The 27,969-nt window shown below is 45.2% G+C and overlaps 1 protein-coding gene across 3 annotated transcripts in view; it reads left to right on the top strand.

Annotated features, from left to right (window-relative positions):
* Positions 1–27,969, top strand: part of ADAMTS9 (ADAM metallopeptidase with thrombospondin type 1 motif 9) — a 256,847-nt gene that overhangs the window by 121,591 nt on the left and 107,287 nt on the right. For all 3 annotated transcript variants that reach the window (XR_009555428.1, XM_060239461.1, XM_060239460.1), the window contains exons 17-22: positions 6,616–6,779; positions 6,913–7,042; positions 13,700–13,826; positions 23,256–23,466; positions 24,239–24,403; positions 25,422–25,586. Coding sequence is in view for 2 of the 3 variants with exons in the window: in XM_060239461.1 (XP_060095444.1) it covers positions 6,616–6,779; positions 6,913–7,042; positions 13,700–13,826; positions 23,256–23,466; positions 24,239–24,403; positions 25,422–25,586 (962 nt within the window). In the remaining variant the exon portion in view is untranslated. The remainder of the gene's footprint in view (positions 1–6,615; positions 6,780–6,912; positions 7,043–13,699; positions 13,827–23,255; positions 23,467–24,238; positions 24,404–25,421; positions 25,587–27,969) is intronic.

Raw genomic sequence — 27,969 nt, 5'->3', positions numbered from 1 at the left:
TATACTTTCAAAAAAGTGCTCTTTGGAAAGGACCTGAGGGTCCAGACCTCACCCACCTGCCATAACCCTATCCCATTGCACCAAGGCAGGAAGCTCCCATATGAAAAACAGTGTTTATTTTTATTAGGGTTGTTATTACTACTACTGCTATTATTGATAACAACATTTTATGCTGCCTTTCTACCCACTTCAGAGAGAGAGAGAGAGAGATGATTATATAAACAGAACACACACATAAAAAGGAAGGAGGCTTAGTGAAGGGACCCTAACAATGAGGGTAACAAAGTGGGAATCACTTTTAACGTGTTAGTCCAAAGCTAGTATAGAGTAAAGGCCTGTAGGAGAAATGTCCTGTCAAAGAGGACAGAGCCTTATTTCGATGTTTTTTGCCTCCGTGATGTGTAAAGCTTCACTGGCCCTTTGCCACATTTTATTAAAGGGACAGAACATTTTTCCTTCAAACCTGCTGGCAACCCAGAGCAGAGGTGGGAGCAAGATATGCACCGTAAGAAAGATGCCTACAGAAGTGTTTAGTAAGAGAGTTGTACCAGATGACTCGGAAGGCCCTTTCCATGTTGATACACTCTATATTGCTTATCCAGATGAGAGAATGGTGTCCATCTGTTGCATCCTAGCTGGGCCACTGAGCACCTGCAGTGTTTTCCATTGTTGTCAAACTGGAGAGCCAGTTTGGTGTAGTGGTTAAGTGTGCGGACTCTTATCTGGGAGAACCGGGTTTGATTCCCCACTCTTCCACTTGCACCTGCTAGAATGGCCTTGGGTCAGCCATAGCTCTGGCAGAGGTTGTCCTTGAAAGGGCAGCTGCTGTGAGAGCCCTCTCAGCCTCACCCACCTCACAGGGTGTCTGTTGTGGGGGAGGAAGGTAAAAGAGATTGTGAGCCGCTCTGAGACTCTTCGGAGTGGAGGGCGGGATATAAATCCAATATCTTCTTCTATCTTCTTATTATTGTTGACCATCCAACTATAGGAACTATTTAATCATGTCTTGCAGGTTTAGAACTGTGTCATTGTTGTCTTTCACAAATTCATCCTAAGGGAATGGACCTTAGTGCATTCTTAAACTATTATACACTTCAAAGACCATTAAACTCATTGGACTTAGAATGGTATAAATCTGTTTAGGATTGCAGTGAAAGGTTCTGTATGACCACAGAATTTACAAGCAGTGTGTTCTCTGCGTGATTAAAGTTTTCCTTGACTTGTGTCAGGGCCATGTACAGTTCCTTCTCTCTCTTGCAAACTCTTTCGGTTCTTTGCCGAGCTCTCCTTTAGGGCATTGTAGTGGCTGTGATGGGTGAAATGGTGGGGAAACTAACTTAGGAAATTAACTACATAATCGCATTAGCGTGAAGTTGTGCAGCAGACTGCTGTTTTCAGGAAACCGTCCCTTTTAAAGAAAGCCTTTTAAAGCTTTTAGCATTTTTGCGCATAGCTCAAGTTTGGCATGAAACAAAACACAAAATATGATGCTGGCCAAACATCTTCTGACACTGTTTTTAAGGTCGGTTTAAAGACACAGGTCTTTTTTAAGCTCAGAAGTTTTGTAAGAGCGGCAGAGGGAACATACGTGAGTGGGAGGGGGCAGGATTCTATACTAAGCTTGAGTGTTATAGAAGGGTAGAGGATAAGAAAGAGAGCTAATATATGTATATGTGAGAGAGAAAGATAAAGTGTGGCTGTGTCCATGGAATGTTACAAAGTACATTACATAGTATAGCTATTTGTGTGCATGAGTGTAGTGGAGGTTTGTGTTGCAGGGGCTAAATGTACATGCCTGTAGCCTCTACATTTTATACTCCCATGCCTGTAATACATGTTGATTTGTGCATCTTATGCATGGACCAGAAAATGAAGCAAAAAAGCTCCAGGGATTTTAGTCAAACCAGTTTAGCAGAAGTGTCTATTCCATGCCAGAATGTGGATAGAGGAAGGTTGAATGGATAGGAGGAATTTAGCGTCTGGTTGTATTTTCTTTAAAAAGAAAACCTGACTTGCTTTCGTTGTTCACGCTACCACACAAAGAAACTCCTATATTGGAGCAGCCCTTTGGGAATCTTCCTGTAGGCCAATAGGGACAAGGCATTTTAATCTCAGCAGTGTGCCCTACAAAGGCGCAATAGACCTCCACTGCCAGTTGGCCCACCTCACTAGGAGACATCTCTGCAAAAACCAAATTCAAAAACCATCTTTTCACACCAGTGTTCCCTCTAAGCTGAAGATGAGCTAGCACACAGATTTTTAGCCTCCAGCTCACACATTTTTGTCTTAGCTCAGGAAGGATGACCCCAGAACACAATAATGTATGCAGTAGCTCACAGCTTTTAATGCCAGTAGCTCACAGCTTTAATGCCAGTAGCTTACAAAGTAGAATTCTTGCTCACAAGACTCTGCAGCTTAGAGGGAACATTGTTTCACACATTTGGCTGGAAAACAGTAAAAAAGATTTTAATATCAGGCTCACAAACATGCCCATCACTCACAAAGAGTCTGAAGTTTATTTAGGTAATAGTTTCTCCCAGGTGTCTGTTCTCACATTGGAACTGAAGACGGGTGGCAAATGCACTATCAGAAGATCAGGTATTTGTGATTTTGGAATATTGGCTGCATTGGACAAGAAACATGGGGCCTGCCAGATGCTTTCTGCATGGGAATTGCACATGGATTCAGGCAGCTTTGCCCCAGCAAGTATTCCTTTTGTAGTATGGGGGAAACACAGTACCCCAGAACTCAAACTGTGAGATGTTGTGTGGGCAGTACTTGCCCTGATGTCTCACTCATCGCTTGTATGGTGCCCAGGATATCACTGCAAAGTGCTGGTTTGGATTTCAGAAAACCATTTTTGAAAATTTCAATCCCAGGCTGCAAGGAACACTTGTCTTCCATGATCTGAAAAAATAAAATACTGTCTTTCTATGCAAAATCCAGATGCAGCACTGCATTGTTTGCACTGTGCGGTCTGGACCACTTTATGGGAACCAGTTGGACAAATGTGCAGACCCTTTCCTTGGCTGCCACACAGTGGCAGCAGCCTGAAAATGCAGTGCTCATCCTTCACACACCTGAACTCCTATTTCTAAGCAACTAAGTTCCTCCTGTGGGCTTTCCCATACTTACTATTCACTTGAAAAATAATGCCAAAGGAGGAATAATGCACATAATCTAAGAGTAGCTAGGCTGTATCACTTTGAGTCTAGCATCCTGTTCTTAACAGGGACCAGTCAGATGCCACAGGGAAGCTGGAGCTTGCAGTTCTTACCTGCCGCCTACCATCTCACAGTTAAAGCCAATCTGCCTTTGAGCCTCATGATGTATCCTCCTCTGTCTAGCCTGCTGTTAGATCCACCTAAACCTTTGAATATTGCCACATCTTGTGGTGAGAGAGTTCCCTGTTGTGTAAAGAAGCACTTCCTTTTGTCTGCCTTGACTTCATTGCAAGCAAATTTGTTGCAAGCCATTTCCCTCCCAAGAACTACCATTACCAACCTCCAGGTGAGGGCTGGAGATCACCTGGAATTACAACTCCTCTCCAGATGACAGAGATCAGTTCCTCTGCAGAAAATAGCTATTGTGGAGGGTGGAGTCTATGGCATTTTACCCTGCTGAGGCTGCTTCCTTCCCTGATCCGCTGTCCCAAGGTACCACCCCTGAATCTCCAGGAATTTCCTAACCTGGAGCTGGTAACCCTGAGCCTGCTGCAGCGGGGAGGGTGGGATATAAATAAAATATTATTGTTATTATTAAGGGGAATTGATCTCTGTAGCTGGGAGATCTGTTGTGATTGCTGGAGAGCTGCTGTTGCCACTGCTATTGTGGGCAGGGGGAAGCAGATGAGCTTCTGGGAGAGTGATGGGGCAGAAAGAAAGTGATGGGGTAGGGAGGTAGAAAAACAAAGAGGGTGATGGGGGCAGAAGGAGTAAGTGACATGCATGGAAGACAGTATAAGAAAAGGAATGTCAGAAGGAGAAAGGTTGTGAGAAAGGGATAGCTGGAGAGGGAAGGAAGCAAAGGCGGGTAATGATATAGCTGACTCACAAGTTTCTTGCAGGTCCCCACTTCTGTGTATCACAGCTGACTCATTGCAACCCTGTAGGGTTTTCATGGCAAGAGACATTAAGAGGGGAGGGACGGTGGCTCAGTGGTAGAGCATCTGCTTGGTTAGCAGAAAGTCCCAGGTTCAGTCCCTGGCATCTCTACCTAAAAAGGGTCCAGGCAAATAGGTGTGAAAAACTTCAGTTTGAGACCCTGGAGAGCTGCTGCCAGTCTGAGTAGACAAGTTCCCTACAAATAACAAGATATGGAGAATAGCATTTAAGGAGCTTTATTTATATGCTCTTTCTCTGTAGCAGTAGGAACAGCTGTACAGAAGAGAATTAGGATGGACAGTTGTTCTCTCCACAAACGTTACTCCAATTAAATATTCTTGGGAAAACTTAAACCAAACCCCCAAACCTACGATAATTTCATCAAGCAACTTATCCAGCTAAGAGCTGGTGTAGTGTGTAAGAAACAGCCTAAGCTGGAATTGGGAAGCCCTTGGCTGAACTGCCACTTGTTCCATAAATGTCTTAGATGGTCATAAATAGGGTCTCTCTTGACATCTTTCCCATTGCCTTAAAAATCCACTTGCATTACCCAGTGTTAGTTTTTTCTTCTTGTGTGCAGGCAATTTTGTAAACATCTCATATCTTCCTAGTTTTTCTCTCCGTTCCTAATAAAACTGGTTTCTCCCACCCAGAGCACAATGTATTCTCAACAAATGCTCTGCTCGTTATCTGAACTAAGGGTTTTTTTCTGCATTGGTGACTTTTGGCACAATCCACCTTCCCAAACTCACCCAGAAAGAGCAGTCAGATTAAAAAAAAAAAAAATGTATCCCAGGGGAAGAACATTTCAGTGATCAAGATGCCTGCGTTGAAACAAGCAGTCATTTTAATTGGCAAACCACCCCATAAAAAGTCTGCCATGAAAATGTGAAAGCAACGTCACCCCAGAGTTGAAAACAACTGGTGCTTGCACAGGGGACTACCTTTACCTTTTCCTTTTTCTTTGCTTTGCCTTGTGAGTGTTTGTGTGTGTGTGCGGTCTGGTTTTGTCCAGTCTTTTCTCTCTCTATCTCTCTCCAGCCTGAGAAAGCTGAGATAATATCCCCTTCTTGCTTTATATGAGAGTAGACGTACTGAAGCCAGTGGTGCTACTCTCATGTAAAATCTACCAGACCATCTTTTGGCCCTTCTCACCTTTTCTCCCCAATGGGGAAAAACCCTTCTTTTTGTTACATCCTTTTAATGTGTTCAGTTTAAAAATGTCAGGGGCTGAGGGATCAAATAAATTATCTTGTGCTGTTGCTGTTTGAGAGCCTGCTGCTCTTTACCCAAGAGTAAATGGACTATTCTTGTGCAGAGAAGGTAGGCAGAGTGAACGAGGCTGCTGAAATGCTCAGACGCTTCAGTGCATGTACAAAATACTCCTGCAATCCCCCCTCCCCCGCCCCCGGCAATTGATGAGATCCACGAAGGGAAATCTGAACTGGTCCCACCAATAATACAATCATCAGAAGCGGTACAACACACATGAAAATGCAAAAGTGACTGCAGTCTGAAAAATGCCTCTGTCATCCTCAGTCTCCCATCTGAAATATGGGAATAGTAGTGCTGAGACTTACTTTACAGGGTCGGTGTAAGAACTGGAGGAAAAGCTTGTGTTTTGTGTGCTTTGAATGCTTAAAAGTGTAATGCAAGTGGTTAGTTGCAGAACATTCTTTGATCAGGATTATTTGGGAACATGTACTAATACTAGTGCAAACTAAGCAACCGGTTCTGTTATTCGCCATGTGTAGTCCTTAATCAGTGGGGGAAACGTCACTACAAAAGGAAGACTAATGTAGGAGGGGACTGATGTGGGAGAGCCAGTTTGGTGTAGTAGTTAAGTGTGTGGACACTTATCTGGGAGAACCAGGTTTGATTCCCCACTCCTCTCCTTGCAGCTGCTGGAATGGTCTTGGGTTAGCCATAGCTATCTCAGGAGTTGTCCTTGAAAGGGCAGCTGCTGTGAGAGTCCTCTCAGCCCCACTTACCTTATAGAGTGTCTGTTGTGGGGGGAGAAGATATAGGAGATTGTAAGCCGCTCTGATTCAGAGAGAAGGGCGGGGTATAAATCTGTAGTCATCGTCTTCTTCTTCCACTGGTGCTAGTTCTAGCTTCCCTCTTCCATTCAACTGCCTTCACCATCTCCTCCTTGTCCTTGGTATTGACTTTGTGGCCACTGCAGGTTTCATGCCTGGCAGTCCCAGATGCCACCTGAATCCCTATGGGTTTTTTCCCTTTGTAATGGCTCTCTGTGTACAGATGTTGCAGGGGTTTGAAGTGGTTGGATCCATTACACATGTTTGGCTATCTGCATGAGGGTGAGCCCAATGATTTTAGGTACCGTAGTATTCCATTTATTGGCTTCTGTGCTTGGAAACCAAGTTTCTGAATTCATTTAACATTGGATAAATTGGATCTAGAATGCTTTTTCAAACCAAATAACGTCACATCTGGTCTGTGCGAGCAAATCACATTGATTCTGTTTGTTTGTTTGTTTCCTTGTATGCAGCATTGTCAGGTACTGAAGGCTACATACTAAATGGAGACTATGTTGTCAGCATGTTTAAAAAGGAAATCAAAGTTGGAAATGCCGTGATAGAATACAGTGGCTCGGACTCTTACATTGAACGAATCAATTCTACCTACCGTATTGATCAAGAAATAGTTCTTCAGGTTAAAAATGCATTTTTTAAAGCAAACATTACAGATACCACTGTGCTAATTTTCATTGGAGGGGGCGGGGAGTAGAGGAAAGCAGCCTAGGTTTGCAATTCATTTTATGCTTTTCTGTAATCCTTCCTCTCAGGTTTTATCAGTTGGTAATTTATACAACCCTGATGTTCGATACACATTCAATATCCCCATTGAAGATAAACCTCAGCAGTTTTATTGGAATATCTATGGCCCTTGGCAGCCCTGCAGTAAAGTATGCCAAGGTATGTGGCCTTAGGGTTTCTTACATCATTTCCTTTCTTTATTGGTTTATCTTGGATTCTGGCAGTGATGACAAATGTGTTTCTTTTGTCTGTGTTTAGCTTCTGATATAATTCAAGTATTATGGTTTCCCAAGAGCTATTGCAAGGGAATGATGTATGCTGTTTTCTAAGCTGATAATGCCGGGCCTTTGCTTAGCACTTCAGGCAAGCTGACAGGAGCTCAGGGCTGACCACTCCGGTTCCTTTTCTGCCTGTGCTGCAGGCACACAGGCAGCCAACGAATGTGCCCTGCAGTTTTGCTTATATCCGTTTGGAAGGAGGCACACAAGGCACAGCTTCCAATGAGATGGGGAACATGCAGCACAAGTAACCTAGCTTTAGAGCCAGAGTCCCTTACATGATGTTCGTGAGCACCGTGGTGCCCCCCCCCAACACCTTTCCTGGTGCCTCCGCAGTGCTTTTAGAAAGTGTGCAGGACCAGGTGGGACTTTTGCCCAGCAAAGCCTCTGATTGCCTACTGGAGTTTCAATTGACTGTGTGGATTTTTGAAAACATTGCTTTGGCAGCAGCTGCCACATAGCACAGGGATTTTTACAATGTGACTAAAGATAAGGTACCGACGCGGCTCAGCTGCCGGCGGGACGACGGCCCTACCACCACCACCCCCCTTTCATTGCGGGGACCGGAGGCCTGTGGATTGGAGAGTTGGGGAGTGGAATGAGAGGACGCCGGCGAGAGGCTAGAGGTAGCGGCGACGGTGCAAAAGAACTGTGAGACGGGGCGAAGTACCGAGGCAGCGGGTCTGCCGGCGGGACGACGGCCCTGGCTTTTTCCCCTCCCTTCCCTCCTCCCATCGTCAGAACTGAAGGTCTCCGGGCCGTCTGGGTGACGTGTTGGTACGCGCCACCCCCATGTGAGATCAACGCCTAAGTCTCAGGCCAAGACACCCGCACTTTATAGACACTACTGCACTTTAGGCCAAGACCGTTTGCACTTTATTGTCATCAGCACTTTAACCAAATTATTAAGATTGGATTAATTTATTAAGATTGGATTAATTATTGGTTATTTAAATTTGTTTTTATTGACTAGCTAATTTAATGGAATTATTTGTGGCAAATTAATAGAAAAAGGGGATAATGATTGCAGACTTTTAACTAAGGAGCCAATTGGATTTATAATTTATTATTGTTAGCTAGTGAACTGGATGGGCTGGGATGAGTGTATATTAAATAACTATTAGAATATTAGTGGGTAACTTATTGATAGGCCAATTGGAGGTGGGAGGGCTGAGAAGAGACAAACTTAAATACCTGTCAGTAGAAGGGCTGGTGGTACCAGTGAGAGATGATTGGTCTGGGGATTCCGGTACTCCTGGGGTGGGGAAGATATGACGGTGAGAACAGGCGGAAATGGAAGGGAAGGGGATCGAGACAAGATAGTGCTCGACCACCTTCCAGCCTGCGTCCCATCCCGATGGTGACAGGTAGGGGGACAAGGCGAAATTACTCGCCTCCGTCACTGGTGTTATGTAATGCCAGGTCCATTAACAATAAGACCTCTACCCTTCGGGAATTCCTGCTTGAGCAGGACATGGACCTGGCATGCGTGACCGAGACCTGGGTCCGCGATGGGGAGACTGTAGCTCTCTCCCAGATGGCGCCCCCAGGATACTCGGTCTTTCACCAGTCGCGGACTAGCGGGCGGGGGGGAGGGGTGGCCCTGTTCATCCGAGAGGCTTACTCCTTCCGGGCCCTCCCGACTCCGGAGATCAGGGGCATTGAATGTGCCGGCCTGGCGTGGGATGTTGGGGAGGGGTTGGCGATCTGGCTGGTGTACCGACCGCCTAACGCACCGGCCAGCGCCTTACTATCCCTGATGGAGGCCGCAGCAGGATGGGCATTGGAGCACCCGAGGCTTTTGATCCTGGGTGACTTCAATGTTCATGCCGATGACGCGACCTCCAATCAGGCGATAGACCTAGTGTCTTCCATGGCGACACTGGGACTCTCCCAAGTAGTTACGACACCCACTCACCAGGCGGGTCACATGCTAGACTTGATCTTCGCGTCGGGAGTTTTAGTGAACGATCTTGCTTCTATAGCAGTGCCACGGTCGGATCACTATGCCCTCAAGGCTCGTGTGGACGTCCCACCCCAAACCCGTTTGGGCGGCGAGCTCATTTTAGCTCGCCCGCGAAGCCTGATGGACCCGGAACGGTTCCTGACGGCTCTGCGGGATCCCTGGCCCCCTGGCGATTCCCTCGATGACCTGGTGGAGTCTTGGAATAATAGGCTCGCCGGGGCCATCGACGAGATCGCACCTAGGCGTCCTCTGCGCCCTCGTTCAAGGCCAACACCCTGGTATAACCAGGAGTTGCGGCGGTTGAAACGGGGACTCAGACGACTAGAGAGGCAATGGCGGCGTACTCGAGACGAAGCGACTCGAACATCTTATAGAGAGTTTATGAAGTCCTATGAGATGGCAGTCAAGGCCGCAAAGAAAACATACTTTGCGGCGGAGATTGCGTCCGCAACTTCGCGCCCGGCACAACTGTTCAATACAATTCGGACTCTTACAACACTGCCACAGGGCAGACCAAACTCTAATGAATTGGAAATTGGCTGTGAGGCTTTTGCGAATTTTTTTGCGGATAAAATCGCATTGCTCCGTTCCGACTCCCCTGTCATATTAGATACAGCTAGCAAACCTGAGGCTCCGTGCCTGTCTTCGGACTGTGTACTGGACGGCTTCGGTGCGCTCAGCCTGGAAGAAGTTGACAGGATCCTCCTATCTGCACGCCCAACAACTTGTAAATTGGACCCATGCCCCTCTTGGCTTATTAAGACCTGCCAGAGGGAGCTGAGATATCCTATACGGGATATCATAAATAGATCCCTACTGGAGGGGCATTTTCCATCAGCGCTCAAGGAGGCGGTGGTCCGTCCCCTCTTGAAGAAAACAACGTTAGATCCGGCCGAATTGGCACACTATCGGCCGGTCACGAATTTGCCCTTTTTGGGCAAACTTATTGGGAGGGCAGTGGCGTTGCAGCTACAGAGTTTCCTGGAGGATGCTTCTGTCCTTGACCCCTACCAGTCTGGTTTCCGCCCGGGCCATGGGACGGAGACGGTGCTGGTCGCCCTGGTGGATGACCTTCAGCGGCATCTGGATCAAGGCGGCTCGGCGGTGCTGATGTTGTTGGACCTATCGGCAGCGTTCGATACGGTCGACCATCGGCTTCTGGCGTGCCGCCTTGCCGACGCTGGGATTCAGGGGCTGGCCTTGCAATGGCTTTCCTCTTTCCTTGACGGTCGGGGACAAAGGGTGGCGATTGGGGAGGAACTGTCCCAGAGACACACGCTTGACTGCGGGGTGCCTCAAGGGGCGGTACTTTCCCTGATGTTATTCAACATCTATATGCGCCCCCTTGCCCAGATTGCCCGAAGGTATGGGCTGGGTTGTCATCAATATGCTGATGACACCCAGCTCTATCTGCTTATGGACGGCCGGCCCGCCTGCGTCCCAGAAAATCTGTACCGGGCGTTACAGGCAGTGGCTAGGTGGCTTAGGCTAAGCGGGCTGAAGCTGAATCCAGCGAAGACAGAGGTCCTTTGCTTGGGTCGCTGCGGCCCGGGAAGGGAAATCCCCCTGCCAGTTTTTGACGGCGCGCCGCTGACAGCGTCGGGCAGGGTCAAGAGCCTGGGGGTGCTATTGGAGCCTTCTCTGACGATGGAGGCTCAGATAGCAGCCACTGCCAAGTCCGCTTTTTTTCACCTTAGGCGGGCGAGGCAGTTGGCCCCCTTCCTGGAGCGCGACGACCTAGCAACAGTGATCCATGCTACGGTCACCTCGAGGTTGGACTACTGTAATGCCCTCTACATGGGGCTACCCTTGTGCCGGACCCGGAAACTGCAGTTAGTGCAGAACGCTGCTGCCCGGCTGCTACTAGGGCTCCCAAGATGGGAGCACATTCGGCCGGGGCTCCGGGATCTGCACTGGCTGCCAGTAATATTCCGAGTCCAGTACAAGGTGTTGGTCATTACCTTTAAAGCCCTATATGGCCTAGGACCTGCCTACCTTAGGGACCGTCTCTCCCCACACATTCCCCAGAGAGTACTACGCTCCGGTTCACAAAATCTGCTGGTAGTCCCCGGGCCAAAGGAGGCCCGTCTAAAATCCACCAGGGATCGGGCCTTCTCAACAGCGGCACCTTATTGGTGGAACCAGCTGCCGGAGGAGGTGCGGGCCCTGTGGGACCTAGGGCAGTTCCGCAGGGCCTGTAAGACAGCCCTCTTCCGGCAGGCCTATAACACCTAACTGATAATGAGAACATCCCTGGATGGAACAAAAATGCTCTTATGGACCGCTGGTTTTATTTTATCTTGTTTTATTAATTATGGTTTTAATTGTATTTGTAAACGTTTTAAATTGAATTATATGAACCATTATGTTGTAAGCCGCCCTGAGACACTTCGGTGAGAAGGGCGGGATATAAGTCCAATAAATAAATAAATAAATAAGCTGCTGCAGCCATTTTGTGGCTGCATCCCATGCACAGCACAGTGTCAGAATTCCAAAGGGGCTCAAAAAGGTTGGGGAGCCCTGTTTTAGAGTCTCAGAAGTTGCATTTCTGTCCTGGCAATCAGACTTTCAAGCTACTCTAAAATCGGGGATTATAATTTGGATGCAAAGTAGGAGTTTCAAACGTTATGAACAAAAGCAAAGAACTGGATACCCAAGTACTTCCTGTTCTTTCTGTGTTCCGTAACATTTTAAAAAGTGTAACATCCTTTTTTATCCTTATTGCAGTGATTAACTTAGTAGCTTAGGTGTCACATGCGGCTTTTTGACATGCCACCTGTGGCTCTTCTACATACTATTCCTAAATGTGGTATCAGCCCCATGGTTCAGGAAAGTGGAAAGGCCCTTGCCTGGTGCGGCTTGTGGGTTGATAGTTGGTTCTCACCTTGAAACAGCTACCACTGGAGAAAAGGGTGAGCCGCCAGCTTCTTTTAGATGCAGTTGTGAAGCTGGCAATGGAAGTAAATGTGGCTCATTTGGCTGAGAGTATTTGCAGATGTGGTTCTCCATGAGCTGTGGAATGAATACCTCTGGCTTATTGCTTATTATTACATTCAATTCAAGAAAGCAGTTTGTCACAAACAGAAGAGCTGTGGAACAGTCTCACCAGTGAAATGCTCTTGAATTGGCCTCAGCTGCTGTCCCCTGAGCTAAACTGTGTTGTCCACCAGGGCTGTATACTTCAATAATACACTGGTGTTTGTGTGTTCTATCAGGACCTCCAGTTGTCCCTGCTTTTTCTACATTTACTACAGTTGCAACTAATTTAAATAGCACCATTGGTTTGTAAAGTTGTGTATGAACTTTATTGTGAGTTTTCTTTTGAAGAACTTTGTGGGGTAGGGCAGGGGTGGCCAACGATAGCTCTTCAGAATTTTTTTTGCCCACAACTCCCATCAGCCCCAGCCAGCATGGCCAATGGCTGGGGCTGATGGGAGTTGTAGGCAAAAAACATCTGGACAGCTACCATTGGCCACCCCTGGGGTAGGGCATTGTTGCTAAAATTTTGTATATGGCAGCTGAAATTAAGAGAAGATATTTGACCATGGCAGGTTTACCAGATCCTAGAACGTTTACTGAACTGGCTCTCTCTCTGAAGTCAGAATGCAGGTATAGGAGAGCATAATAGGGAAATCATGATTTGAAATGAAGAAGTACTAGCAATGGTATTAGTAACCTAGCAGGGTTGGTTTCTCCCCAAAGAAATTTTTTGCTAATATGTGGACGACCGTCTTATAGGGCAAGTGAGGATTTTAATAGCTTACTTGTCATTTCCAGCCCAGTGATCCTGTGAATCCCATTTCGAGGGCTACGGATCCTGTGTTAGTGCTGCAACTGAGATTAGTATACAGGTACATGTGCTTTCCTGGCTGACCCTAAGATAAAGGTTTTCTGTACTTTTGAACATGTCTTGTTGACAGGTACTTTTTTGTGGAGCCCATACTCCCCCCTGCTTCATTAGCTCAAATCCAATAGGAAACCAAGCAAAGTCTCTCTGGCCTGGCAGAAGAAGCAACTAAGCTAACACATTTCTGTACAGCCAGGTATATGGTGACTTCAACCTGGAAACAAGGCATGATTCACCTGCACATGATCTGTATTTCAGAAAGTAAGCCATGTTAGTCTTATAGAACTTTAGAGGCAGTTAGATTTATTGTGACAAGTGAAAGCTTATGCCAGAACAAATCTGTTAGCATCACAATAGTTTATACTACAATAAATCTGATAGTCCTTTTTTTGATGGAGTTTAAAGTGCCACATGATACTTTTGAATTGTAGTTTTCCCAACAGGATCCCTTGGTCACTGAGAATCAAAAACAAAAGTCCTAGCCAGAAAATGAGGCCACCATGCTCAGAGATGACATAACCAGAGGGTGGGATCCAGCCAGCATTTTCACTCCATCCTACCCAGTTCCCCCTCCTTACCACATTCACTCTCCCACATCACTTTTGCCCATGCAGGTCTCATGATCCCAAGAAGAGCATTTTCGTTAGTCAGAGGGGGAATAGTGTGAAGCCCCACTTTGCTATACATCCATCCTACTTTGTTTATCTTTTTTTTTCTTCCTTTAGGGGAACGCAAGAGGAAACTTATTTGCACCCGAGAATCTGACCAGCTCATGGTATCGGACCAAAGATGTGTTGAAATTCCCCAACCTGATCCAGTGACTGAGCAGTGTAACACAAACTGTGAATTAAGGTGCTCCCACATTCAGTCATCTATATATCTTGCCTCATATAGTTTAGGCATGACCTTCAAAAATTCTGTTTTTTATATCTCTGGTTTTGTGCCATGTGGTAAAAATCAAAGTGTTCAATAATGTGGATGTGGATTCCCTTTGGCCTGTAGAGAGGCCAGTTCTACTGTCATTGTCTGACCAAGGGAGACAGTGTGCCTTGGCTTAAGTACTTGCTGTTCTCTCTCTCCTTCATGTCTCAGGAAATTAAAACAAAGGTTAAAGAAAATGTTCTTCTTTAAGCAGTGAGAAAATGGAAGTTAGCAAGAATGTATGGGGGAGCCTTGTGATTATTGAGTTGTATTGTACCACTCTTTTCCCTCACTGTGGTTGAGCACCAGTGTGGTGTAGTGGTTAAAGTCCTGGACTAGGATCTGGGAGACCCAGGTTTGAATCCCCACTTTGCCACAGAAACTTCGCTGGGTGACCTTGGGCCAGTCACACACTCTCACCTTAACATGCTTCACATGGTTGTTGTGTAAATGAAATGGAGGAAAGGATCTGTCCTGGATAGTCAAGGCAAGCCTGATCTAATCAGGTCTCAGAAGCTAAGCAGGTCTGACCCTGGCAAGCACTAGCAGTCGGGAGGCAGAGGCAGGCATTAGAAATCCACCTCTCTGAATGTCCAGTCCCCAGTAGGGGTTGTCGGAGGTCAACCTTGACTTCCAGGCATATGCATACAAATGCAAAAAAAAAAATAAATGGAGGAAAGGAGAACAATAGAAGGCACTTTGGGTCTCCACTGGGGAGAAAGGTGTGGGGCATAAATGAAGTAAATCAAATAAATAAATAATCGCTAATCCATGGCTGGGTCCAGACTGGCAGCTTGGGGAGGCATTGTGCTGACCCGGAAATGCCCTGAGACAGCCAGACGGGACAGGGGGTGGGCTGCGTGTGCCTTGGAGGAGCATCCACAGTGCTCAAGCGCTTCAGCCGCTGTGTTTCTGGCACTCCCCACTGTTCAGATGGCCAGAAGGCACCTTGGAGGCGCTCCTCTGATTTGCTACCACTTCAGAAGTGATAGCTTTTTGTGGCGGGACTAGGACGACGTCTGACTGGGTGAGTGCAGGAGCGAGGGGCAGATATGCACGTTTGGTCGTGCTTTTTGGTGCACCTGCATCCTGTCCCTGTGCCAGCTTAAAAGGCCAGTCTGGACCCATGTGTTCTCTGGAGAGTATGTGAATTTGTACAGGGGGAAAGGTGCATGAGAAAAGAATTAAACTGCATCTGCTAGTGCTCTGGTACACAAACACACATCAGCTGCTTTTTAGCATCAAAAAGACAGAAGCTCCTGAATAATATGTAATTTGACCCTGACTTCTATGAATTCTGGACACCTTGTCTCAGGGTGCCAGTAGGCAACGGTTTTGTATATGGTTATCTCCTCTAGGTTATAGGGAAGGTTGGGGTACCAGCATATTAAAAGAAGGGGTTTACAGATTTAAAAAAATTCTAGAAATTTTGAAGTCTTTGAGAACAACTGGATGCAAGCCAGGTTTTTGGTGTTGGTGGTGCTGGGTGTTTTTGGGAGAAGAGGAACAAATATTGGAACAAACTGAAATATATACAATGGTTATTTTCCTATCAAACTTAAACCTGTTTTGCTGCTTTGACTCCAAGTGCCTCCTTTATAACTTAGCACATTAAAATTCCATAAATATGCCAATTAGTAACATTTAAGTACACAAAATAGCAAACGCACCAATACTAAAGTATTTTCCAGTAAAAAAATGTGTAAAATAAATCCTCAAAACCTTTTCCTACTATACATTTTTAGTGAATAAAACCTTGTCTTTAAAAGCATTTCATGGACTTCAAATGAAAAGAATATTTCATAGGAGGGTCTGTGGGTTTTTTGTACTCTACCATTTCTGGCAGGGAATGGTTGGTCCTTTCCCCCCCAAGACCTTCCCATCTCTAGAGGGATTATCTAGCATCTCAAACTGGCCTTGCAGGTTAACAGGTGATAAGATTTTTGTTGGAACTTGTAGTTAATGTTTTCATTTAAAAAAAAAGATTTTAAAACGTAGTCCTTTTTATTCTCTTTTCCCCTACACTTAGTTCTGTGATAAAGAAACAAATTTTTCACAGGACAGACAAGAAGAAATATATCCTGGAAATCCTTGACAGCCATACTGATTTTCAGGTTTACACCCCTACATATGTGGCTGGGAAAGAATATTCTTGTAGTACAAAGCAAGTGACAAGGTGTTCTTTTCTCTCAAGCCTCCTGTGGCTGGGAACAAGCACAGCATCTTCCTTCCACTTCCATCTACATAGGGACTCATATACACCGAGGATGTGCAGTCAGGATTCGGACATATTTTGAATTCGCCAAATTATTCCATATTCCGAATATTCTGAAAGTTTACAAATTTTATAATTCCAAGTACTCAAAATCATACTGACTTAGAGAAAGTATGTAGGTCTGTCTGAGAAATGAAGGTGAAACATAGTCCTCAGAGAGCGTCACATCAAAGTTAGTAAAGGCGGAGGGTGCAGTGTGGCCTAACTGGTTTTGCCAGGAGAGGAGGGGGCTGGGATGAAAGCAAAGCCTGTGATTGAAGTCTGCCTACTCTTAGGGAATCCTGAAACAAGCAGAAGAAGAAGAAGATATTGGATTTATATCCCGCCCTCCACTCCGAAGAGTCTCAGAGCGGCTCACAATCTCCTTTACCTTCCTCCCCCACAACAGACACCCTGTGAGGTGGGTGGGGCTGGAGAGGGCTCTCACAGTGGCTGCCCTTTCAAGGACAACCTCTGCCAGAGCTATGGCTGACCCAAGGCCATGCCAGCAGGTGCAAGTGGAGGGGTGGGGAATCAAACCCGGTTCTCCCAGATAAGAGTCCAGACACTTAACCACTACACCAAACTGGCAGAGTCAACAGAAAGCACTATCACAATACAGCTATGTATGGCTTTGCTCACTGTGCTGGATTCCTCGTCTGATGAAGTGTGCTTAAGAGCACATGAAAGCTTACGTTCTAAATAAAAATTGGTTGGTCTTAAAGGTGCAACTCCTGCTTTGTTCAACTGCTTCAGACTAACACGGCTGCCCACTTGGATCCACTATCATAATAGTTCTTTACAACGGAAGAGTGGACTTTACAATGTAACTGTTTTATAATCCCCTTGCTGTCTTTTGTATTTGCTGTTAAGTGTTCTGTAACAGCCTTCCCTGTGTTGTACCCAGTGCTGTTTAGGATGGTTCCCCAGCTTTCCACGCTAGCCATCCCTGCCTGCTAGTGCTGCCTGGGGTATTTGTCTGCTCCCCACAGCAGCAGCTGTCATCTGCTCCACAGTGCCATGCCCAGTACTGCCCAGGTGATACTTGCATTGCTCAAAGTTCTAAATTACCAGATTGTAGTGACTGCCTAATGCTGGACACTGGTGCCTGGGAATTGTGGCTGTTGCTGTGTATGTGCCAGAACCACTCAGCCCTTTGGGATTCATACAGGCACTGGGGGTAAGGGGGCGGAGGAAAACTTTTTTAAAAAGAGGTTGTTCACATTTTTAGTGGGAAATGGCTGTTTCCTATTGACTTGAATGGAGCCTTGAATATTCAGACATTCCAATTTTTTTTAAAAAAATCTGAATTTGAATTTTGATGACAGTCTACATCATTAATACAAACCCACATTAAAGCACCACTTTCAATCTGTAGGAGCAGTTTGGCTCTTTTGAGTTCCCTTGGGAGGGCCAAGTCATAGTCAGGAGCAAGTGGACTGATCCCCAGCAGCACTGGGAACCACTTTGTTGGATTCGGTTCATGTCAGTAGGGAGAAAACAAGGGGTCAGCCTACACCTCTTATTGTCATTCCCTCTGATCAAATTGGAGCAGAAATTCTTCTGTGAGATTGCAGGGCTACTCAGCTTGGTTTTACTCTGGTCTCTTTAAAAACATCCCAGTCATGATTTCCTGTATTGCCCTTCAAGTGGGGAACAAGCTACTTGGTTCAAAGAGGGAGGGCTGCAGCTTAGTTGTTGGCATGCAGAAGGTCCCAGGTTCTGTCCCTGGCATCTTCACTTATAAGGATCAGGGAGTAGGTGATGGGGAAAATCTCTCGTCTGAGACCTTGGAGAGCGACCGCCAGTTGAACGGACCAGTGGTCTGATTCACTGTAAGGTTGCTTCATGTGTTTTTCATAGCAAACTAGCTGTCTTCTCCTTTACTGTTCTGTAAAAGAAAGAAACAGGTTAAGAAACCACTTCGCCTGGCCAAAAGTAAACTCAGCTGGGAGAAAAATGCATGATGGGAAGTTGAGCAGTGGGCTTGGAGGTGATTTAACTTCCATCACGGGTGCCCCTCTCTTTCTCCAGAAGTTAGTTTGGCTGTGTCCACACTTTTGCTTTCAAAATGGAGGACGGTTTTTGGAGTATCCATGCAATGTTGTCTGAGCATTAATTTAGCAGGTTTTCTCCATCCTCAGCACACTTTTATTCAAGTCTGCTTTACTATAGCCTTTTCAGAAAGAACAAGCATCTTAGCATTCCATTTAGATGGCAAAGTTTAATATATTCTAAGGTCCCACTACATGGAGACTATCATCCATATGCTTGTAACCTACCCACCAGAGAGAGTTTGTGAACTTTTTTTGAATTGGTAATTATTATAATGCTGTAGCAATCACTTAAAAAAAAACAACCCTTCCAGTGACATGCCAGAGAAAAATGAGGGGAAGTATGCCTAAAAACCCCATGTGGACATGTTGTTGCCAGTACAAATGCCTGTGTATTTACAATCTCACACAGACCTGGGTTTAACCAGAATGTCATCACATGTTTGGGCCTTACAAGTAAGAGAAATTCCCCTTCATCTCACAAGCCTTTGCGCCAACCAACACAGAATGTTCAAATATTACTTATTAAAATCTTGCACTGATTTGTCCTTCTAATTTTCAAGATTTCTCCCACAACTTGCACAGAGGAAATCAACTAGGATGGAAAGTTGCCATCTATATTGGCTCTTAGTCCTGGCTATTATAAGAACAGACAAAATGTTCCTTGCCTGCCTAACATAGAATTCAAAAGTTTACAAATCCGTTACAGTTTGAACAGCTTGCAATTTGTAGAAACTGTTTCCAAATACCTTTACTATTAGTTTACATAACACTTATGCTGAGAGATGCCAGATGCCTCCTATTTGAGGGGATAATAAGGGTTCCCTATTTTAAGGGCTTTTCCCTTTTTTCTTTAAAGAACATCACAGCCCTGCTGAACGTAAACGATGCATCTTGTTTCAGAGCACTACAGCTCCATAAAATAAATATCACACTTTCAAAGTGTCCTCCCCCTCCTTTTCCACTTAGATCTTCATCCATCTGGCAACCAGAATTGCATGCATTCCAAATGCCCCTATTTACCAGGACAATCTCTTTTTTTCCTGGTATTTGTCTCTGCTAAATCGCTGTCCCTGTTTTATTTCTTTTATGCCTTTTCGGGACTATTTGGAGATAACTTGAAAATGTTTTGTTAGCATCAGCACATGTGCACTAGTTTCTCTCCCCGGTAACTGTCTATCCAGACAATAAACATTGAATGCAGTTGAGTTGCCACTGTTCTAGATTAAACATGCAGTCAGTTCAGTGACAATTCTGTTAAAACATTCTTCAGTTGTGTTTGTGTGTGGTTGTTTTAAACAAGGTGTGATAAATTTTTCCGAAAGGCTCAAACAGATGGGAAGATCGGAGTTTCTTTTGTTTCTTCTCTCCCTATCATCAGGCATGTAGAAGTCTGATTGAATTCAGGATCATAGTATATGTGGGGGAAGTTAAGCCACCATCACCCTGCGTTGTTTTCCCCAGCTTCAAATGTCCACGGGAAGCTGCTGTTTGCCCATCTGGGGAAACCTGTATCAGTACTCATCATCAAACCTTTTATTGGCATACTCAGGCATAACACAAAATGAGGACAGACAAAATATACAGTCCAAGATTAAGAACAATAAGCTAATAGAATTTATAGCGAAACATACCCTGCATAGATTTTAAAGGACCTCCAGAAATTTACTAACAGCCCTTGTGATTTCTATTTCAGGAGGCAGTGATAATCAATCCCAGGACTTTTTTTGTAGCAGGAACTCCTTTGCATATTAGGCCATACTCCCTGATGTAACCAGTCCTCCTGGAGCTTACAGTAGGCCCTGTACTAAGAGCCTTGTAAGTTCTGGAGGATTGGCTGCATCAGGGGTGTGTGGTCTAATATGCAAAGGAGTTCCTGCTACAAAGAAAGCCCTGGTCAATCCTATTTACTAGGTTACAGGGAAGGACTGTATCAATACTCATAGTGGCTCCCCAACATCATTTCTGGTCAGGTGTGGTGAGGAGGCTTAACCCCTTCCTTGTACTATTCCAGTCTGAATCAAGCACCCTTCATCCTGATTTTTAGAAGAAAACATGTCGGCAGTTCAGTTCATGGAAATCCATTTTTCTCATGTTTACTCCTTGAGGCATCCTGCTTTAGGAGCCAGTGTAGAACAGACTGTTTCAGGGTAAACAGACAGAGTGTGGCAAGTAGGAGGAGCCTTTAGAGCACATGTGGTGCAGTGGCTAGAGTGTTGAGCTGGGATCTGGGAGGTCCAGGTTTGAATCCCCATTCCGCCAGGCAACGTTGCACCAGTCATACATTCTTGCCTACCTCATGGGAATATAATGAGGATAAAACAGAAGAGAATGATGTAAGCCACTTTGGGTCCTCATTGGGAAGAAATGGGGGGGAGGGGTTGAATGAAGGAAATAACTAAATTTAGCAATAGTGTGGGATTGGGGGGCACTCAAGGGGGGATGCTTTGTAGGAAAAATACAAGTATAAAGGTGTTTGAATGTTTATACAAAAAAGCAGGGGGGGGGGTTGCAGCAGGTATTCCTTTGCATATGAAGCCACACACCCCTGATGTAGCCGATCCTCCAAGAATTTACAAGGCTGTTAGTACAGGACCTACTGTAAGCTCCAGGAGGATTGGCTGCATCAGGGGTATGTGGCCTCATATGCAAAGGAGTTGCTGCTACAAAAAAAAGCCCTGTACAAAAGGCTTATTTAGTTAACTGAAATTCTGCTCTTTGTGAACAAAACATGCTCAAAACAATTCATGTATCCAATATGCATCCCCCCCCCCTTTCCTGGTGTTGTCATGTTGAAGAGTAGGAAGGAGGGTGGGATCTTGCTTCTTGCACTTTAAGAGAAAGCTGCTAAGTAGAAAATGCTTTTTGTTGTTTCACATGTATTGAAATTAGCACCCTGTCCAGAAAGCCAGCTATGTTTATTTTTTATATATTTAGGTAATTATACTTTTCTTCCTAGTGGGAACAGATAGTAGTTCCACCCCAGATCCATTTTATCTCCACAACAGCCACAACCTGTGAATTAGGTTAGGCTGAGAGACTGACAGGCCCAAGGGTCACCCATCAAGCTTCCATGGAAAAGTGGGAATTTGAACCTGGGTCTTAGCAAAACCTGGTCCGACACTCTAGCAGCTACACCACACTGGCACTCTTAAATGTGTAAATGCCCTTGTTTTTGTTGAGAGTTATCTTTGAAGAGAGATGCGTATCTACTTTTATTTATTATTTTTTAAAAAAGAAATAAGGATAGTACTTTATTATGTCATTCAGGCACCTCACAAAATTGAAATGTCATACAATAGATAAAAACTACGAGGGGAGGGGTTAAAAACCATACCAAGAAATCTCATGAGATCCTAAGATAATCAGCCGCCAGCATTGTAGTAGCTTAATTTCAACTTTTAGAGTTCAAAAGTGCAAGAATCAAGACTATCCACAATGATGCAACTAAAGAAGGCCCTCTGAAAAAGAAGAGCTTTCATAACCGGGGGGGGGGGAGGGGGAGTGTGAATGTGCCTAACAAACATCTTGTGTAAGGCCGCTGCAGAGAAAGCAGGGACCCTTACAGAGTGAACCTACCTGTAGAAAGACATCAAAGGGAGCACCTGCTCCTCCCGGGACCTTAACTGGTACACCAGTTTGGTGTAGTGGTTAAGTGCACAGACTCTTATCTGGAAGAACCGGGTTTGATTCCCCACTCCTCCACTTGCAGCTGCTGGAATGACCTTGGCTCAGCCATAGCTCTGGCAGGGGTTGTCCTTGAAAGGGCAGCTGCTGTGAGAGCTCTCTCAGCCCCACCCGCCTCACAGGGTGTCTGTTGTGGGGGAGGAAGATAAAGGAGATTGTGAGCCACTCTGAGATTCGGAGTGGAGAGCGGAATATAAGTCCAATATCATCATCATCACATGGATTTGGATAGGGAGCCATGCCAATCTGTCTGTCTAGAACTGAATTCTCTACTCCATATGCAGAATTGTACATTTCACATGACTATCACAAGAGCAACACCCTTGAATCACCCACTTTTTCCTATACAGATCAGGGCCGTAGCCAGGATTTTTTTTTAGAGGACACTCCCCGCACGCACACACCTTTAAATTACATGAAAATAAATAAATAAAGACAGTTTCTTTGGCTGGAGGGAGAGGAGTAGCTCTTTGGAGAGCCAGTTTGGTATAGTGGTTAAGTGTGGAATCTTATCCAGGAGAACCGGGTTTGATTCCCCACTCCTCCACATGCACCTGCTGGAATGGCCTTGGGTTAGCCATAGCTATCGCAGGACTTGTCCTTGAAAGGGCAGCTGCTTGAGAGCCCTCTCAGCCCCACCCACCTCACAGGATATCTGTTGTGGGGGGAGAAGACATAGGCAGGGTATAAATCTGCAATAATTCTTCTTCTTCCATATCCTATGGCTGGTAGGCAGTCACTTGCTCTTCCTGCTTCTTGCTGTGCCAGGTATTTAAGCTTTGGGCTGGCATGGGTGAAATGGTACCTGGCCCACCAAGAAGCTCAAAGATCTGTTGATTGCCCCCTGGCCACATGACCTTAAGTTTAAACATCTTCAACAACAAACCTCACCCCCTGGCTCAGCATGGGGGTTGAGCTGCTGAGCTCCCTGATGATGCGTGGCTGCCAGCTACACTGGCCCTCCTCCTCTCTCTTTTCTTCCTCTTTCCAGAAGGACCTCCAAGGATCCCAAAATTGTAATTAGAGGGCAGACTGGAGTGGGGGTCACAGCAAAATCAATAGGAGACACCACCTGCACTGTCCCCATCCCACTGGCTATGGACCTGATACAGATAGATCCCTACATATGTTGCCTTGAGTTCTGTAACAGGAAATGACATGTTACAAATGTAATAAATATCATTTGGCAAGGAGAATCTATATAAACTAAGTAATGTATTTCACATGGGAGGAAAAGGCTTTGTTCCCTCTTTACGGCTTTTGCTTTCCAATTCAAGCTCCTTTATAATAATGTTGTCAGCTTTATATTGCAGGTTTCCTACAACTAGTCAATTTTGCTAAGTTGCTTCGGTTTGTTGTCCTTAGGTGGCATATTGCCAGAAAGAGTGAATGCACTGCGCAGTGTGGACTTGGATACCAAATGTTGGAGATTTCATGTGCGAAGTATAACAAATTGGAAGGGAAAATTGAGAAATTTGATGATCGATACTGCAGCAGCATCCCCAAGCCAAGCTCGAGGGAGAAATGTTCATCAGAATGCCACACTGGCGGATGGCGCTATTCGGCTTGGACAGAAGTAAGACAAAAGTTTGTGGGATGAATACAGCTCGGCACAGCAGTGGAAAAAGGGAAGTGTGTACATACTGTACAAGCCAGTATGATAAGAGCTGTGCGCAGTCTGCGCTAAAACCTATTGAAATTATGTGGCAAGGTTTTTAATTATGTACATTATTTTTAGTTTGCCTTTTTCACTGAGACTAGAGGTGTATTACACAGTATAAGTCACAATAGAAAAGAGCAAGGCTAACAAAAGCCTAACAAAACATCTGATGTTTATTCTTTGTGGATCTTAAGTTAAGCAAGTTTGGCTCCCCCAGATTAGAGACTGGATGATAACTGGACACATCATGTTTCTGTAGGGATGTTGTTGTTGTTTTAAGTTGTGGATTAAAACTAAACTCTAGTCCATAAAAGCTTATGCTACAGTAAAAAAGCTGTTAGTCTTAAGATTTTAACTGGAAATGTATTTCCTATTGAAACCAATGGGGGAAAAAGACTGGAATAAAAGAAGGTGAACAATTGTAGTACCTATAATAGGAAAAGCAAAAGTTTGAAAGAACAAACAGATACACATACAGTTTTGGTGCGCAACCCTAATATATTTCTCTTTTTGCCAGTTTGTGTGTAGCATAGAGAAGTGACCATTTTCACAGTGACCATTAATAGAAACCATAAAATATTCTTATTCAGTGGTTGCTTAGAAATTAAGGAGAAATATTTCTTATAGCTAGGGTTTTCAGAAGGTGGGCAATTCCTCTCTTTATTGGCTCTGTTTTCCTTCCTAAAAGTGCTCAAAGAGCTGCGGAGGTGGCACAAAAAGGCGCCGAGCTGTCTGCATGAACACCTTCAATGATGTTCTGGAAGACAGTAAATGCAGTCAGCAAGAGAAGGTGACCGTTCAGCGCTGCAACGAACTGTCATGTCCACAGTGGAGAACTGGTGATTGGTCAGAAGTAAGGGCCTTCTTACATTAAAATGATGAGCGGCGCAATAGATTTTTGATGTTGCGGAACTTGCAGTACTGTGGGTCACATGGAAATATCATGGATAAAAGGACCATACTGAAATGATTTTGTCCTTTTTTCCCTGCTCATTTCCCCATTTTTAACAGATCTTCATTTCTAACATCTTCTTTCTTTAGTGAGGTGGGTTTTCTGGCATCATACACACAAGTTGCCATACTGACATGGGGATGGTTGTCTGCATGACTGTGCTACTAAATTCCTGAGACCCAAAATGTTTTTTAAATGTTTTAATATTTATTTGCAACAATTAATAGTACAAGCAGAAGTAACAATCAGTTGCACCAAGAGTATAGTACCAATGTGCAATCAACAGTTCACTGAGGCTTTTGTAGGGGTTCTGTAAAAGAAGTAAAAATTGCCTATGAGGGGTCACCTATTTAGCAAGACAACCATAAGGGTTCCTAACAACCCAGTCAGTCAGATCAAAGGCTTAAAATAAAAGCCATCTATGATAGGATAGGTTGGATGGAAGGAAATCTCTCTCTGCCATATACTGTAGGACTGGAGGCCAAACCAATACAAAGTTTGAGTGTTGTGCCGCTGATGTTGCTTGGGTAGTATCCAAAATGAAAGAGAGTTTGCCCATGACAAAGTGATCCCATACTTTGTCTTGCCAAACCTTGATCATCAGTGAAGTTGGTGATTTCCATGCTGCTTCAATAGTCAACCTGGCTGCTGCAAACACAGTTGAGACAAGATCCTTGTATAGCCCTTCTGTATCCTGGTCATCCCGCAAGTCCAGTAGCACCAATTCTGGTTTTATAGAAAGTGATGTAGGAATTCTATTCTTAATCTGTGTCACCTGAGACCCAAAATGTTAATCCTCACCTGTGAACCTTTTTTTGGCCTTTTTAGCCTTTTAAGTGAATGTTGCACTGATAAAGCTGCAGCACTTGGTAACAGTAGCTGCTTCCAGGGGCTAAAGGTTTCTAATTTCTTCTTCCAGTGCTTGGTAACTTGTGGAAAAGGGCACAAACACCGACAAATTTGGTGCCATTTTGGAGGCGAACGTATAAGCGACAGGCTTTGCAATCCTGACACAAAGCCAGATTCCATGCAGGCTTGTCAGCAACAGGACTGTGCTGCTTGGCAAGTGGGACCATGGGGCCAGGTATTTGAATTCAGTTTTTTTCTCGTTTTTGCTGCTAGTGTGGTTATATTTTGCTCCAGGGAGCTCCAATAGTGTGGAGGGTTCAAATAAAAGCGACAGTGGGAGTTGCATGAATGGAACTCCTGCTATTAATTGTTTTCTGTGGGCCCAGAAGGTAGGACCAGAACCAATGGGTTGAAATTAAATCAAAAGAGTTTCCGGCTCAACATTAGGAAGAACTTCCTGACAGAGCGATTCCTCAGTGGAATAGGATTCCTTGGGAGGTGGTGGGCTCTCCTTCCTTGGAGGTTTTTAAACAGAGGCTAGATGGCCATCTGACAGCAATGAAGATCCTGTGAATTTGGAGGTGTTTGTGAGTTTCCTGCATTGTGCAGGGGGTTGGACTAGATGGCCCTGGAGCTCCCTTCCAAATATGATTCTAAGAGCATGATTTTAAGTTGGTACCACGGGAGGTATCACCCCCTTGTGGTACCTCCCCTTGGTTTTAAGCCATTTTCTCCTGCTTTTTTCCCTCAATCTAGAACAGCTGTGGGTCTCTGTTTTTATCAGGAAAACTGCACAGGGAGAAGGCTTAAATCACACCTCCTTTTGTCCTGTGTAGGGGTATGTAAAAAACAAACAAACCAGGTTTTGGAGTTTTGTGTATATTGGACCTCAAAAATATCTGTATTTCCAATATTCCTGAATTTCAAACACCAATATGGTATTCAGATTTTTTGGGGGGTGGGGTGGGGTTCTGAATTTTGACTCAGTATGCCATCAGTTGCCATCAGTATGCTGATGACACCCAGCTCTATGTACTGATGGACGGCCGGCCTGGCGCTTTCCCAGAAAACCTGGATCAGGCGTTGAAAGCTGTGGCTGGTTGGCTTAAGCTGAGCCGACTGAAGCTGAATCCGACAAAGACAGAGGTCCTTTGCCTGAGTCATGGCGGCCTGGGCAGGGAAATCCCCCTACCAGCCTTTGACAGGGCACCACTGTCAATGGCCCCCAAGGTCAGAAGCTTGGGGTGCTGTTGGAAGCCTCCCTGTCAGTGGAGGCCCAGATAGCAGCAACTGGGAAATCTGCCTTTTTTCATCTGAGGCGGGTGAAACAGTTGGTTCCCTTCCTTGACTGTCCCAACCTGGCAACTGTGATCCATGCAATGATCACCTCGAGATTGGACTACTGTAATGCCCTTTCCTTGGGGCTGCCTTTGTAGTGAACCCGGAAACTTCAGCTAGTGCAGAATGCGACTGCTAGGCTGCTATTGGTGTTGCCCAAGTAGGAGCACATACAGCCAGTGCTGCAGGAACTGCACTGGCTACCAATAGTGTACCAGATTCGTTACAAGGTGCTAGTTATTACTTTTAAAGCCCTGTATGGCTGAGGACCCATTTACCTGAGGGATTGTCTGTCCCCACACGTTCCACAGAGGGTACTAAGATCTGGATCCCAAAATCTCCTAGTGATTCCCAGGCTGATGGAGGAGAGATTAGTGACCACCAGGGATCGTGCTTTTTCAGTGGCAGCCCCGTCCTGGTGGAATCAACTGTCAGAAGAGGTTATGGCCTTGCAGGACCTCGTCCAGTTCCGCAAAGGCCTGTAAGATCGTTCTCTTCCGGCAGGCCTTCAACCTACCATAGGGGAATTCTTGAATAACCACCATCCTGGAACTATGAGGAACATCTAATGTGTTAGCACCAAGCTGTATACTGTTTTAATCTATGTGTTTTAACTTATATATTTAAGTGGTTTTATTTTTTTTTATTTCTGTGATCATAGCACGCTATGACTTTGATGTGAGCCACCCTGAGCCTGCCTCGGTGGGGAGGGCAGGATATAAATCAAATTAAACATAAACTCCATTATTCCCTATGGAGAAACTTTCTGGGTGGCTTGAGTGGGGTTGTTTTTAAAGGTATGGGCACCAAAATTCAGTGGCGCTGCTGGTGCCTCTACCTTTAAGTAACCCCACTCAAGTTAGTTGGGCCAAGGAGTCCAATTTTATGGGCTCATTTTAAGCGACTAGCTATCACATATGAAGCCCTTCATGGCCTTGGACCCTCATATTTGCAAGACCACTACCAATTTATCTCTAGCATTACTCTGCCTTCAGGCTTCTGGCTCACCCTGGCACAAATGATCAGTTTCCCACCATTTGCTCTGCGGGCTCATTTTAACATGGGGCTTCCTCCACTTCCCCTTGCGGCTTTGTGATGCTATCTTTTAAGGATTAAGAAACCGCAAGGAGAACTGGAGAGGGCCCCATGTCAAAATGAGCCCACAGAGCAACTGGTGGGAAATTGATCATTTGTGCCGGGGTGAACCAGAAGCCTGGGGGCGGAGCAATACTAGAGATAAATTGGTAGTGGTCTTGCAGATATGAGGGGCTGAGGTCATG

The sequence above is a fragment of the Heteronotia binoei genome, chromosome 5 (genome assembly GCF_032191835.1).
Source record: "Heteronotia binoei isolate CCM8104 ecotype False Entrance Well chromosome 5, APGP_CSIRO_Hbin_v1, whole genome shotgun sequence".
NCBI classification, from domain to species: domain Eukaryota; kingdom Metazoa; phylum Chordata; class Lepidosauria; order Squamata; family Gekkonidae; genus Heteronotia; species Heteronotia binoei.
The sequence above is the reverse complement of the archived record's forward strand: the minus strand, read 5'-3'. Positions and strand labels throughout refer to the sequence as shown.